At 46.6% G+C, this 15,092-nt stretch overlaps 1 protein-coding gene across 1 annotated transcript in view; it reads right to left on the bottom strand.

The window, feature by feature from the left end:
- PARVA (parvin alpha) overlaps window positions 1-13,754 on the bottom strand; it is a 169,004-nt gene extending 155,250 nt beyond the window's left edge. Inside the window, exon 1 of the mRNA XM_068261526.1 lies at window positions 13,438-13,754. Coding sequence (XP_068117627.1) covers window positions 13,438-13,558 — 121 coding nt within the window. The 5' untranslated portion in view covers window positions 13,559-13,754. The remainder of the gene's footprint in view (window positions 1-13,437) is intronic.
- Between the last annotated feature and the right edge of the window lie 1,338 nt (window positions 13,755-15,092).

Genomic DNA, 15,092 nt, shown 5'->3' with positions numbered 1-15,092 from the left:
TCTGTGATCTTTCATTTTCGAAAGACTATGGTCTGATGTGTGTATGAGCCTTAAGTGACAGCAACATAGGAGAAAAGTCATTTATGGCTCATTTTACTGTGGAACAAATGTACTTCTTATCTGAATGTGTTTACATGCATTTTCAATTTGAAGATTTTCTTGATAGTGGTACAGATACTCACCTAAGGAGAGAGAAGGCTCTGGGTCCTAAAGAGCCTTCCCCTTCCTCTTCTGGTCCCGTCGTTCCTGCTCTGGATCCCCGATTATAGCAGCCTCCGACCGATCGACCGCGGACTGCTCTGCCCCAGGCTTCTGAAGTCTTTGGTAGCCCAAGTGCTCCAGAAGACGGGCTTGTGCAAGCACGCTGTCTCTCACGCTGTCTCTCACGCTGTCTCTCTCAGTACGGAGCCGCCAGTGTTCAGGAGCATTCGGGCTCTCACAGACTTCTGAAGTCTCCCGTGGCTGAAGATTTGAACGGGGAGCCAGCGCTGGAACACGGGGCCCGTGAGAGGAATCGGAAGGCTCATTAGGACCCAGAGCCTTCCCTCTCCTGAGGTGATTATCTTTTGTTGTTTTTTTTTTAAATTCGCTTCAGATTTACTTTACAGTTAGAAAAAGGTTATTCCTATTCAATCCCCCAATCTGATGTCTGCAGGGAATTCTCCCTTTATTGACAGAGACAGAGGGGCATGGGAAAATACTGTAAGGGGCCATTCACACAAGAAGCGCTTTTCTGAGCGTTTTGCGATTGATTAGCGGTTTTTAAAATCACTCCCATTCACTTTCATTAAAATCGCAGTTAAAACTGCGGAAAAATCACGATCGCGTACGCAAAAATCGTGTTGATTTTTCAGCGATTTTAATGAAAGTGAATGGGAGCGATTTAAAAAAACACTAATCAATCGCAAAACGCTCAGAAAAACGCTTCTAGTGTGAATGGGCCCAAAGGCTTTGTTCACATTGCGTTCGGCTTGCGTGTCCGTCCACGGTGGGTTTTTCCCCTGCGTTTTTGTAAAAGCGTTTTCCAGCGATTTTATGCACGTTTCGCTCGTTTTTGTGTGCGTTTTTGTAAGCGCTTTTGCGAAACGCTTCCTTCTTTTGATCCAGAAAAAAATCCAGAAACAATAAATATAATGAATTTTTTTTTAAACCCTCACGCAGTCGCTTGCCAAAGCGATTTTGTGAGCGTTTTGCGTTTTCCCTATACCTTCCATTGAGGCAAATCGCCTCAAAAATGGCCCAAGTACCGCTTTTCAAATCGGATCGCAAACGAACTGCTCTGATATGAACTCTCTCATAGAGAATCATTGCACAAACGCTTTCAGGGCGATTTTGAAAATCACCCGCGCTTAAAATTTAATAAAACCGCCTATAATGTGAACAAGGCCTGACACTGTGTAAATACACATATGTGTGATTTGCCTGTTTGAATACACATTATAGATTCCCAGCTGCAGCAATGAAACAGGCATGTAGCGGTTTGCAGCCCTCCTCTGCCTGGGATTGCGGGGTGAGGAGACAAGTCCCATCTCTGCATCTGGAGATCTTGTTATTCTTACACATTCCTGCACAGTGATGTGTCACAGACAAGGAGACGCACCCAGAGAGAAGAGACACAGCAACTAGTCAGGCCTAACGGGTCTCAGCACCAAGCTTCTGAAACACACGACTCTGCATTCATACACAAGCAAAAGCATGCAGCCACGGGTGTTACAGGGCTGTGGGGTCTCAGCACCAAGCTTCTGAAACACACGACTCTCTGCATTCATACACATGCAAAAGCATGCAGCCACGGGTGTTACAGGGCTGTGGGGTCTCAGCACCAAGCTTCTGAAACACACGACTCTCTGCATTCATACACATGCAAAAGCATGCAGCCACGGGTGTTACAGGGCTGTGGGGTCTCAGCACCAAGCTTCTGAAACACACGACTCTGCATTCATACACATGCAAAAGCATGCAGCCACTGGTGTTACAGGGCTGTGGGGTCTCAGCACCAAGCTTCTGAAACACACGACTCTGCATTCATACACATGCAAAAGCATGCAGCCACTGGTGTTACAGGGCTGTGGGGTCTCAGCACTAAGCTTCTGAAACACACGACTCTCTGCATTCATACACATGCAAAAGCATGCAGCCACTGGTGTCACAGGGCTGTGGGGTCTCAGCACCAAGCTTCTGAAACACACGACTCTCTGCATTCATACACATGCAAAAGCATGCAGCCACGGGTGTTACAGGGCTGTGGGGTCTCAGCACCAAGCTTCTGAAACACACGACTCTGCATTCATACACATGCAAAAGCATGCAGCCACTGGTGTTACAGGGCTGTGGGGTCTCAGCACTAAGCTTCTGAAACACACGACTCTCTGCATTCATACACATGCAAAAGCATGCAGCCACTGGTGTCACAGGGCTGTGGGGTCTCAGCACCAAGCTTCTGAAACACACGACTCTCTGCATTCATACACATGCAAAAGCATGCAGCCACGGGTGTTACAGGGCTGTGGGGTCTCAGCACCAAGCTTCTGAAACACACGACTCTGCATTCATACACATGCAAAAGCATGCAGCCACTGGTGTTACAGGGCTGTGGGGTCTCAGCACCAAGCTTCTGAAACACACGACTCTCTGCATTCATACACATGCAAAAGCATGCAGCCACGGGAGTTACAGGGCTGTGGAGTCGGTACAAAAATCCTCCGACTCCAACTCGACTCCTCCGTTTATGATTCTACTGACTCCTCGATTCCACTAATTTGCATATAACAATCTTGTTGATTGAAAGTATGTAACACATAAATGCATCTCAACAAGGTCAAAGTTTAGGAATTGTTAAACTATATGATAGAGGAACCGTCTGGAAAATAACATAATGAAAATTGCTTGTTTTTTTTTTTTACAATATTTATTTATAGATTATATATTCAGTGTTTGCCCATTGCAAAACCTCTCCTCTCCCTGATTTACATGCTGAAATGTATCACTGGTGGCGACATGTTTAGTTCTGCCAGGTGATCTGTACGGAATGTTCGTTACTGAGAGCTCTATCCGCAGAGGGAGATACTGCTAGCTTGGCAGGTGGAAATAGCCATCATTTCCCACAATGCAATGAGTTTCACAGACAGCATCACACTGTGGGAGGGGTTTCACCGCAATATCAGCCACACAGACCCCCTGATGATCTATTTGTGAAAAGCTCCTCTCCAGAGAGCTGACACTCTACCCTGTCAGCTATCCCATCCTGTCATTGCTAATGTGAATGCCGCAAGCATGTTGTCTGCGTAATAAGATTCACCGGAGTCCCATATCAGTCCAGTTCCAGCATGTAGCCCTGTCACCTCCCATCAACGCAAAATTATATGCATTGCCTTGTACATCCCTACTAGTGACACAGCTTCACGTCGGAGTTTATTCTGACAGCACACAGGTTATTTGTTATATATAAATGATTTTGGCATTAGATATACAGTCCCAATCAGATATGTACATCTATATACTGTGTCTGGCCTACAAATATGTCCACAACACCTGCCAAACCTACATCTACAATCTTACTCTGAGCTACAATCTTACTCAGAGGTACACACCTAGCTGCTCACTCCGCTCCTCTAATGAACTTCGCCTGACCACCCCCCGCATCACCCAGTCCCATGCACGCCTCCAGGACTTCTCAAGAGCTACTCCAAAACTATGTTTGAAATTTGTAGTAACAGAGGCGCCAAAATAGAATAAAACCGTTTTAAAATCAGTTTAAAAGGAGGTGGGTTGGTGGAAACCACCCTCAGGTATACAAGGACCAGCCAATGAGTCACTAATATATACAATATAATATAATTTATTATGAAATCTCCAGGCATGCAACGCGTTTCACGGGTCAACTGCCCGCTTCTTCAGGCAATCAGTGTTGGAGATACACAAGGCTGTATCTACTAAAGGGCCCAGCGCCTACACGCACAGTAGGCGCTGGGCCCTTTAGTAGATACAGCCTTGTGTATCTCCAACACTGTGTATCTCCAACACTGATTGCCTGAAGAAGCGGGCAGTTGACCCGTGAAACGCGTTGCATGCCTGGAGATTTCATAATAAATTATATTATATTGTATATATTAGTGACTCATTGGCTGGTCCTTGTATACTTGAGGGTGGTTTCCACCAACCCACCTCCTTTTAAACTGATTTTAAAACGGTTTTATTCAATTTTTGGCGCCTCTGTTACTACAAATTTCAAACCTGATCTAGTCCACCCTTGGTGGAGGGGTGTATCCCCAACTTTTTTCCTGTCTACAGAGAGCGACTTCTTAATACCTGAGTGGGGTCAGGTTACAATTCTCCCCCCACCTGTACATCCAGTGGTTGCCTTTGTGGTAACCCAGACTTGTGAGTATATTACTTATCTACGTATCGTTGTACTCTATTTACTGTGACATACTACACTATATTGGGCTCTCGGTTTCTATTCTTTGTATTTCTCCAAGCTACGCCAAAACTATGTAACTTCCTACCTCCACCCATTAAGGTTTACCCCTCCTTCAACATCTTCAAGAAGGCTCTCAAAAATCACCTTTTCACTCTGGCCTACCCCCCCCCCCCCCCTTCCTCCTCATCAGTTACTAGTGCTCTAAACCAGCAGCTGGACTCTGGTCCCCTACTTTTCGTGTCCCTAGCTCTCCCTCTAGATTGTAAGCCTTCAGCATGGTCCTCCTCCTTGTGTCTCCTACCTGTTCATGCACCTCCATTACTGTACACCCATCCTATGGATCTGAGTGAACCTAACTTGCCTAATCTCCATGCTCCTATCGAGTGACTGACCAAGCATTACCTTGTACCCATACTGTGCAGTGTGATCTGGTTTGTATGTATAACTGTATTGTCTTTTTGCTGCATGTCACCCCTAAATATTGTCTGTAACCTTAACTAATGTCCAGCGCTGTGTAATATGTTGGCGCTTTATAAATACAATGGGCTTGATTCACAAAAGAGTGCTAACTGTTAGCACGGCCGTTTTCGCGCAAATTTTTGCATTGCGCGCGCTCCCGAATTTTTGCGTGAAACAATAACGTTTTCACGTGCAAATGCGAATTTTTGCACAAAACCGATATCGATTTGCGCGCTAAAACGTTATCGTTTCGCACAAAAAATTGCTATCGCGTGCAATGCAAAAATTCGTGCGAAATATCTTGTTTTTGATGATTAGCACAACAGTCAGCAATGGGTCCTTCCATATTGCCCCCAGTTCAGGTTCTCAGTGAAGGCTGAGGCTCAGCACAACAATAAGGCAAGCAGCCTCCCCCTCTGTTTCACTACAGATGCACTTTCACTGAGATAACAGTCATAGACACCCAGCATAATAGATGGTAATTACACCCATCACAGTGCCCTCCAGGGGACAATAGAGTAATGGCTGTCAGTATCAGTAGATAGGGGAGGGCCTGCCCTGAGGCCATGCATGAAGAGCACATTCCTTCACTCTCCATACAAGAGGTGGCCAGAGACATAACAGTATGTCAGGTGTGATCAGAGCCCAAGAAGCATCTCCTGTAGTGATGCACAGGACACCTGACAACCTACAGCTAACAGCTACTGATGCACTCAGGGCCCATTTTCACTATCGCAAATTCGCATGCGAATTCGCTTAGCCAATACAAGTGGATGGGACTGTTTCCACTTGTCAGGATTTCTGAGCGTTTTCGTCCGCGGTAAAAATTCGCATGGCAGAGCCATCAGAATTCGCATACCGCTATGCGGGTGTATGCAAATTTTTTATGCGAATTCGCACGGAATCAATGAAGAAGCACACAGGCACTGCCATGGTTAAATTCGCATACCGCGTCATTCATGTGAATTCGCATGAAAATTCGCATACACCCGCATGTGAAATTCGAATCCGCATGCAAATTTTTACCGTGGCGATTCGCACCGCACAAGTGGAAACGGGCCCTTATACATTGAGACAACAGGTAGTATACCTTGTGTACGCTCCCTTTAGGCCGCTACATAGACCTCCTCATAACCTAAACTCAGGCATGACTGTTTTCCTGGCTAGGCCAAAATATAACTCGCCACCAACAACTTAAAGTGAACCCGAGGTGAAAATAAACTGATGAGAAAAACAATTGTATTTATGCTCCTACTCCTAAATATGAACTTTTTAGATATCTCATGGTTTTATTTTACATGTAAACATTTACAAACTAGATTGAATGTTTTGTTGCCCCTGCTCAGTGGCAGCCTAATAAGAGTTACAAAAAGGTCAATAGTTCATGTATTTTATCTCCCTCTGCTCTCAGAAGTTGTATTTTGCCAGGAAAACTTTTATGGCTGGAATTAGCTTATCAGTGATGTTTACTATATTCCTGACAGGCTACTGACAAGACAAAAGCTGTCACTTCCATGCCTAGACATTAACTCTTTCAGGCAGTAAAATAAAACAACTAAAACAGCCTGGTTATTAATATGCTTTGTACTGTACATACACATGTCTATCTCATCATGTCACATGTCGCCTCGGGTACACTTTAATGCTTGCTGACAGCACCCCCAATCTACTGGTTTCCCCTCAGTCAGTTGCCAGTTGCTCATTTGTCCCCAACAGTGATGAGTGTGACATCACAAGGAAGTTGCTCCTCCCTAGTGATTGACAGTCAATGGATAGATCGTCAGTCATTTGGGAGGTGTGGCTGCAGGGAAGATAATCTCTTCCCTAATGACTGACAGCCAATGGATAGATTGACCTCCTGCACATGTGCAGTAGACCCAGACTAATGCGACTGAGTGCGGCTGAATGGCAGACCGCAGGAGGACGATCGATGATTATGAGACCTTATTTGCAAAAATAATAGTAATATACCCTCATGGCATACATATTTAAAATCCCAAGTTACTAAGGTAACAATATGTTTTTTCTCTTATATTCTGTCACTTTGTTTTCATTTTACAAGTCTTTTATTTTGGTACAAATTATGCGAGAATTTAATTGCTTTTGATTCAGTTTGTGACTAAAAATAATACAAAAGACATGGGCCTCAACCCTAAAACTGTCTAAACTTCATTCTATTACTTATCATGGTTAAAATGTTACCACATATGTCTCTTTTAGTTTTGCTAAGACTTTCCCAAGTTTGATCATAGTTTTGAAAATTACTTTTTTATGTTGGATTGAATTTGTCCCTACCCATTTTTTATTTGACCTGCACCCAAGCTTTAAGACACACCAAAATGTATTCTACAACACTTCACGGTTAAAATTATATACCACATATGCCTCACTTAGTAACAAACTGGTGGTGCAGTCTCCACAACTACACTGGACAAATATATTCATCCAGTTAAGTTGCATACACACGGGCGACAACTGTCGCCGCAACCACGTGGCACTCTCGTGTTGCGGCGACATGTCCCCCTTGTGTACAACGCGGGCGCCACGAACTTGCTAGTAAGAGCTATCGCCCGGCGATTGACTTGGTCAATTGCCGGCAACCCCGACGCAACTGTCGCTAGTCCGCCGTGTGTATGCGGACTAGCGACAGCAACTCCATACACAATGTATGGAGCTTACGGCTGGGGGGAGGAACCTTCGGCCACAGCTTCCGCCGCGTCTCTGAGACGTGTAGACGGCTGTCGCATGGGCGGAGCTGTCGCCGAGCTGTCTCGTGCGCGTCCCCTGTGCGCTGGCAACCAGCCACAAAAGTTCCCCTTGTGTACGTACCATTAGACTTGGTCAATAACCCTTAAGCAGCCAATTTATTTAGATGCTTGCAAGTGCTCCAGGCCAATGTATTTTAGCACATTTTTTTTTATTTCTCATTTGTTCAGTTTCCCTGCTTGCTAATTAGTACTGCTGTAATGTGTATTTATGGCCACTTGTCACTAGGGGGCAGTGTGAGACAATAAGAGAGGACTTCTGCTTTCAGGTTCTATATTTTCTGCTAGTAGAGAGAGATCAAAGCATTCCAACTACAAGGAGGCTTAAGCTGGCCACTAACAGTCCAATTTCTAGCGAAAAATTGTTCGAGCGATCAGAAATTCTGATCGGACGAAAAATCGTTCACTACACCATCAACTAACCAATCATTGCTTCCTATCTATCACGACCACCAAGAAAATCCAAATTTTTGTTCGACGAAAATTCATTCGGGAGACATTTTTTTCACTCTTTCATAATCGATTGTGTCCACCAATGGAGATTATTTACAACCAATCTGATCAGAATTTCTGATCGCTCTAACGATTTTTCGCTAGTAATTGGACCGTTAGTGGCCAGCTTTAGTTGTTTTTTTTACCGACTCCACAGCCCTGCCTAATTCAGTGTCCAGAGACAGGATTTATAGGGCACCTGGACAGGTGGCTGCCATATTTATTTCCTTTTAAACAATACCAGTTGCCTGGCAGCCCTGTTGTTGTATTTGGCTGCAGTAGTGTTTGAATTACACAAGAAACAAGCATGCAGCTAATCTTGTCAGATCTGACAATAATGTCAGAAACACCTGATCTGCTGCATGCTTGTTCAGGGTCTATGGCTGAAAGTATTAGAGGCAGAGGATCAGCAGGACTGCCAGGCAACTAGTATTGCTTAGGCCCGGTTCACATCTGCTAAATGAGCCAAAAGTATCAGGTGAGCGAATCCGGTCTCCGCTTCCCCGGATCCGGTGAGTCAGTCCGTGGCCCGGCTCACATATGAAAACGGATCTGATCAATGATTGATCGGATCCGTTTTCACTCAGCAAATACATACTTAATCTTCTGCAGTAGCCGGTGGTAGAGGCTTCCTCTTCTTCCACAGTGACTACACAGCGCATCATGTGACTAATCACATGACGTGGAAGAAGATGGAAGCCTCTACCGCTGGCTGCTATGGAAGATTAGGTATGTATAAACCCTCCCTCACCCACCCGCTTGGCTGCTGCACCCTCCCCTCACCCTCCCGTCGCTAGATTCGCGTCGGCCCATGCCCCCATCCCCCGTGGAACGGTCTGTCTCCCATTGCCCCCAATGCTGCTGCATTTTTGTCCGGATCCGTTCCGCTAAGCAGAACGGTCTGGAAAATTAGGGCCTGCAGCAATTTTTAGATCCGGGGACCGGAACGTACGGAACGTATCCGTACCAACGGACGCATGTGAATGGAACCATAGGTTAACATTGGATCCATTCACATCCGTTCCTTTTCTACAGTATACAGTCCAGAAAAAAAATGCTAATGTGAACCGGGCCTTAAAAGGAAATAAATATGGCAGCCTCCATATACCATATTCATTTGTCCTTTAATAATTAGCCTTCAGGCCATTGCAGTTGCATGTACACACCCAAAGCAAGGATGTTTTCTAATACCTCAAGCAGTGTCTGACTTTATTAAGAAATATTATTGCCGTGGGTGTGTCTGTGTAACTGAAATCATGCAAGTACTAATCTGAGCTGTACAGTGACACAGCTAATAGCACTCTTACAGTACCAGAGTCTGCAATATAACAGGGCACAATCTCACTAATATTATAAATGCAAACGTTTGGATGTTTGTTACTCAATCACACAACAATGGATGCATTTGAATGAAATTTAGCACACACATAGTACATTACCTGGAAGAACATATAGGATACCTTTTATCCCCATAACCAAAAAGTGGGAGGAGACAAATACAAATGTCACTGGGAAAATATAAACTGCAGCCATTCTTACACCGTTAATGACAGGGTTCTCACACTTTTCACAGTTGGTCACTGGGTGACTCGGATTAATTGGATTTGCTGCATGCTTGTTTCAGGGTTGTGATTCGGACACCACTGAAGCCAACTGTCAGGCAACTGGTATCGTTTAAACCAGACCTGAACTCAGAACGTCCTCTCTGCTCTTAAAGATAAGCAACAGCATAATGACCTTTAAAGAAAAACATTTCTTTGTTACAGCTGATACAAATCCTGGAATGAATCTGCAGTGTGTCTACTTCCTGCTTTTATGGAAGCAGACATATTGTTAACACCCTGTGAGTACAAATTAGGTGCTCTGCCGTGGCAGCCAGATGACAGCTGAGGGATCAAATTACACTTGTGATTAGTCATAGTCTCTAAATACATACAGGGTGTATTCCTCTATGTTCTCCTTCTGTGCAAGAGTTCAGGTCCACTTTAAAAGGAAATAGATATATGGCAACCTTCATCTCCCTATCAGGTCAGATGTCCTAATTAGGCCTAGCTATATCAGGGACTGGCATATGATCCTGCAGAAACAGCACTGACAGTGAGTGCAGCGCTACCCACCAATCCAATTTTACTTCAAAAACAGCATCAGTGTATAACCAAAATACAGTATGGACAATATTTAATCACAGCTCAAAAACAGCGTATTAATATGAATAAATCAGTATATGCGCATGCATGGCAATTCCCTCATTTAATAGACATTTATTACTGTATAGAAATACACAGGAATGTTCAGTTACAAAGTATGGATGTTTCACTAGTGAGTAACAATACTTATTACTGTTACTTTACATCACTTTGTACATATAGAGGGGAATACTGTAACAACGCACTAGTCAGTGTATCATGGTAACAATGTATCAGTGTGTCCCAGTAACAATGTATCGATCAGTGTCCCAGTAACAATGTATCTGTCAGTATGTCCTAATAGCAATGTACCAAGCCTGGTACACACCTATTTAGATAATCTTACCATCTCTATGTAGTATGAGTGTGAACAGATTTTTTTATACTATGAACAGATTGTGTAGGTAAGCTTTCATACTACATGTAGGTGGTAAAATGGGCCAGTCATTGGCCAATCAAAATTGAAAGTGTGTACCAGGCTTCAGTCAGTGTGTTCCAGTAAAAATGGATCAGTATGCAGGATACTATTGACTTGTGATGTCCTGCAGTGTATCAGTGTGCAGTGACATTGTATCAGTGTCAGGGGTCTCAAACTCGCGGCCCGCGGGCCATTTGCGGCCCTCGATACAATATTTTGTGGCCCCAGAGCTTGTAGAGGCCCCCAGTGGCTACAAAAGGAAAAAAACATTTTTTCAAATCGGCCTTATAGTTTTTGGGAAAATCGATTTTAAAGTTGCAAAGTAAAAAAATACACATTTAAAAACCCGCCGACTTTAATGGTTAATAGCAAATCCACCTTAAATGCTAGAAACCCTAAATTTGCAGGATATGTTAAGGAGATCATTAGAAATAAGAGGATAAAACAATTTTTCAAAAAGACCTTATAGTTTTTGAGAAAATCGATTTTAAAGTTTCGAAGGAAAATAGTATACTTTTAAATGCGGTAAATGTCACTTTTAGTAGCAAGCCTAACGGTAGTGTAATTTTACATGTATCAAAAGAAAGAGCAATACATTTCCTGACTGAGTTTCCAGGGGGTCCATACGCAGCCGCATCGCTTTGGCCAGGGATCGCTATACAGCCGCAATATGGCTGTATGAAGATTCCTGGCATTTTTTCCTATTTTCCCAATTTTTTTTTTTTATGTTTAGAGTGTGGGAATTTTTTTAAAAAAAATTATGTGGGGCCCCCCCTCTTGAAACTTTTTGCTCTGGGGCCCCATTGTTGCTTAAACCGGCCCTGTCTGCCGGCAAAAGCAAAAGAGACACGGAAGCGAACTATATTTGCCCATTTTACCTTATAGTTCGCTTCAGTGCTCCCAAGTAATCCGCCGCATCCCCACCGCTAAACAAGGGCTGCAGACCCCCAAATCCCCCGCGCAAACATCCACGACTGCGCTGAGGGGCAGAGCTTCCAGCTGTAGCTCTGCCCCTCCTGACGTCAATCGCCGAATGGATCGCCGCCTCTCCCCCGCCCCTCTCTGTGAAGGAAGAGTGAGAGGAGCGGGCAGAGGCGGCGATCCGCCGCGATTGACGTCAGGAGGGGCAGAGCTGAAGCTGAAAGCTCTGCCCCTTCCAGGAAATGCCGACTGATTGCCCCCCGGGGCAATTTGGGGGCTCTGCAGCCCTCGTTTTGCGGCGGGGACACGTGAACTCCCTTATGCGGCCCAGCCTCATCCTGACTTTGCCTCCTGCGGCCCCCGGGTAAATTGAGTTTGAGACCCCTGATCAGTGTAGTATTAGTGTGTGGTGACAGTGCAGTAATGTGTGGCAACAAAATAGCAGTGTGTGGTGAGAGTGTAGCAGTGTAGTATCAGTGAGTGGTAAATGTGTGGAGACAGTGTAGCAGTGTGTGGTGACAGTGTAGTAGTGTGTGGTGACAGTGTAGCAGTGTGTGGCGACAGTGTAGTAGTGTGTGGTGACAGTGAAGAAGTGTGTGGGGGTAGTGTGGAAATGTGTTTGATGACAGTGTAGCAGTATGTCCTGGCAGTGTGTGGTGACAGTGTAACAGTGAGTGGTGAGTGTGTGGTGACAGTGGAGAAGTGTGCGGTGGCAGTGTGTGGGGGCAATGTGTTTGATAACAGTGTAGCAGTACGTCCTGGCAGTGTGTTGTGACAGTGTAACAGTGAGTGGTGAGTGTGTGGTGACAGTGGAGAAGTGTGCAGTGGCAGTGTGTGGGGGCAATGTGTTTGATAACAGTGTAGCAGTACGTCCTGGCAGTGTGTGGTGACAGTGTAACAGTGAGTGGTGAGTGTGTGGTGACAGTGGAGAAGTGTGCAGTGGCAGTGTGTGGGGGCAATGTGTTTGATGACAGTGTAGCAATGTGTCATGGCAGTGTGTGGTGACAGTGTAGCAGTGTGTGGTGGCAGTGTGGCATTGTGTGTAATGACAGTGTAGCTGTGTGTGGCGGCATTGTGGTTGCGACAGTGTAGTAGTGTGTGGGGACAGTGTAGCAGTGTGTGTAGAAAGTATAGCAGTCTGTGGCAGTGTGTGTGATGACAAAGTGTGATGACAGTGTAGCAGTGTGTGGGGATGGTGTGGCAATGAGTTTGGTGACAGTGTAACAGTATGTGTGGTGACAGGGTCACAGTGTGTGGTGGCAGTGTATGATTACAGTGTGTGTGGTGACAGTGTAGCAGTGTGTAGTGGCAGTCTGTGGTGACAGTGTAGCAGTGTGTAGTGGCAGTCTGTGGTGACAGTGTAGCAGTGTGTAGTGGCAGTCTGTGGTGACAGTGTAGCAGTGTGTGGTGACAGTGTAGCAGTGTGTAGTGTCAGTGTGTGTGGTGGCAGTGTAGCAGTGTGTCCTGGCAGTGTGTGTGGGGACAGTGTAGCAGTGTGTAGTGACAGTCTGTGGTGACAGTGTAGCAGTGTGTAGTGGCAGTCTGTGGTGACAGTGTAGCAGTGTGTAGTGGCAGTCTGTGGTGACAGTGTAGCAGTGTGTAGTGGCAGTCTGTGGTGACAGTGTAGCAGTGTGTAGTGGCAGTCTGTGGTGACAGTGTAGCAGTGTGTGGTGACAGTATAGCAGTGCAGGCTGGTCACAGCACAGTGCTAGATGGCAGTGTATGGGGAGGAGGGGGAGGTGTAGCCCCCCAGCATTGCCCCGGGCAGCCCCTTACCTTCCTTCGCCTTCTTCCTCCGGGCCAGGGTCCCCCCGATCTTCCCCAGGAAGGAGTCATCTTTCTTGCGGGACGGGGGAGATTTGGGGGTGGAGGGGGACTTTTGGGGTGATGTAGCCATGGCTGGAGGATCGGATGGGGTGAGGTCTCTGCCAGCGGAAGCGGAATTATTCCAGGCATGTCAGCTAGTCCCCCTCCTCCTCCCCTTTCTCCTCCCCCGGACTCTGGAGTCGGGATCCCGCCGGGCTGCTGGAGGGAGGTGAGGGGCAGTGCCAGGGATACACACAGCCCGGGCCACCAGTCCCCAGACTGTCCTGACTGCTGCAGCTATAGATATACATCCTATGGAGCATAGAGGCTGCAGGCTCATCCACAGCACAGGGCGCTGCCATCCCAGACTAACTTCCACGCATACGTCCGTAACTGGCAGTGCCACCTCTCTGCCACTGAACTGACAGACGGGCACAGAGCTGACTTCCATGAACACTTCTGCAGGCCCAGCCAGGAGTTCTGCACAGAGATGAATCTTACCTAACTTTATTTGCTAGACCCACTTTGCTGACCCCTCCACCCTGATCCCCAATACTGACAGCACCCCTCCACCCTGATCCCCAATACTGACATTGCACCCTCCACCCTGATCCCCGATACTGGCACTGCACCATCCACCCTGATCCCTAATACTGACACAGCACCATCTACCCTGATCCCCAATACTGACATTGCACCATCCACCCTGATCCCTAATACTGACACTGCACCCCTCCACCCTGATCCCCAATACTGACACAGCACCCCCCCTGATCCCCAATACTCACATTGCACCATCCACCCTGATCCCCAATACTGACACTGCACCGTACACCCTGATCCCCAACACTGACACAGCACCCCCCTGATCCCCAGTACTGACATTGCACCATCCACCCTGCTCCCCAATACTGACACAGCACCCCCCCCCCCTGATCCCCAATAATGACACTGCACCATCCACCCTGATCCCAAATACTGACACTGCACCATCCACCCTGATCCCCAATACTGACACTGCACCATCCACCCTGATCCCCAATACTGACACAGCACTGTCCACCCTGATCCCCAATACTGACACAGCGCCGTCCACCCTGATCCCCAATACTGACACAGCACCATCCACCCTGATCCCCAATACTGACACTGTACCGTCCACCCTGATCCCCAATACTGACACTGCACCATCCACCCTGATCCCCAACACTGACACAGCACCATCCACCCTGATCCCCAATACTGACACAGCACCATCCACCCTAATCCCCAATACTGACACTGTACCGTCCACCCTGATCCCCAATACTGACACTGCACCATCCACCCTGATCCCCAATACTGACACTGCACCGTCCACCCTGATTCCTAATACTGACACTGCACCATCCACCCTGATCCCCAATACTGACACTGCACCCCTCCACCCTGATCCTCAATACTGACGCAGCACCATCCATCCTGATCCCCAATACTGACACTGCACCATCCACCCTGATCCCCAATACTGACACAGCACTGTCCACCCTGATCCCCAATACTGACACAGCGCCGTCCACCCTGATCCCCAATACTGACAGCACCATCCACCCTGATCCCCAATACTGACACTGTACCGTCCACCC

Source organism: Hyperolius riggenbachi, chromosome 11 (assembly GCF_040937935.1).
Source record: "Hyperolius riggenbachi isolate aHypRig1 chromosome 11, aHypRig1.pri, whole genome shotgun sequence".
NCBI lineage: Eukaryota > Metazoa > Chordata > Amphibia > Anura > Hyperoliidae > Hyperolius > Hyperolius riggenbachi.
This window is presented reverse-complemented; position numbering and strand designations above follow the sequence as displayed.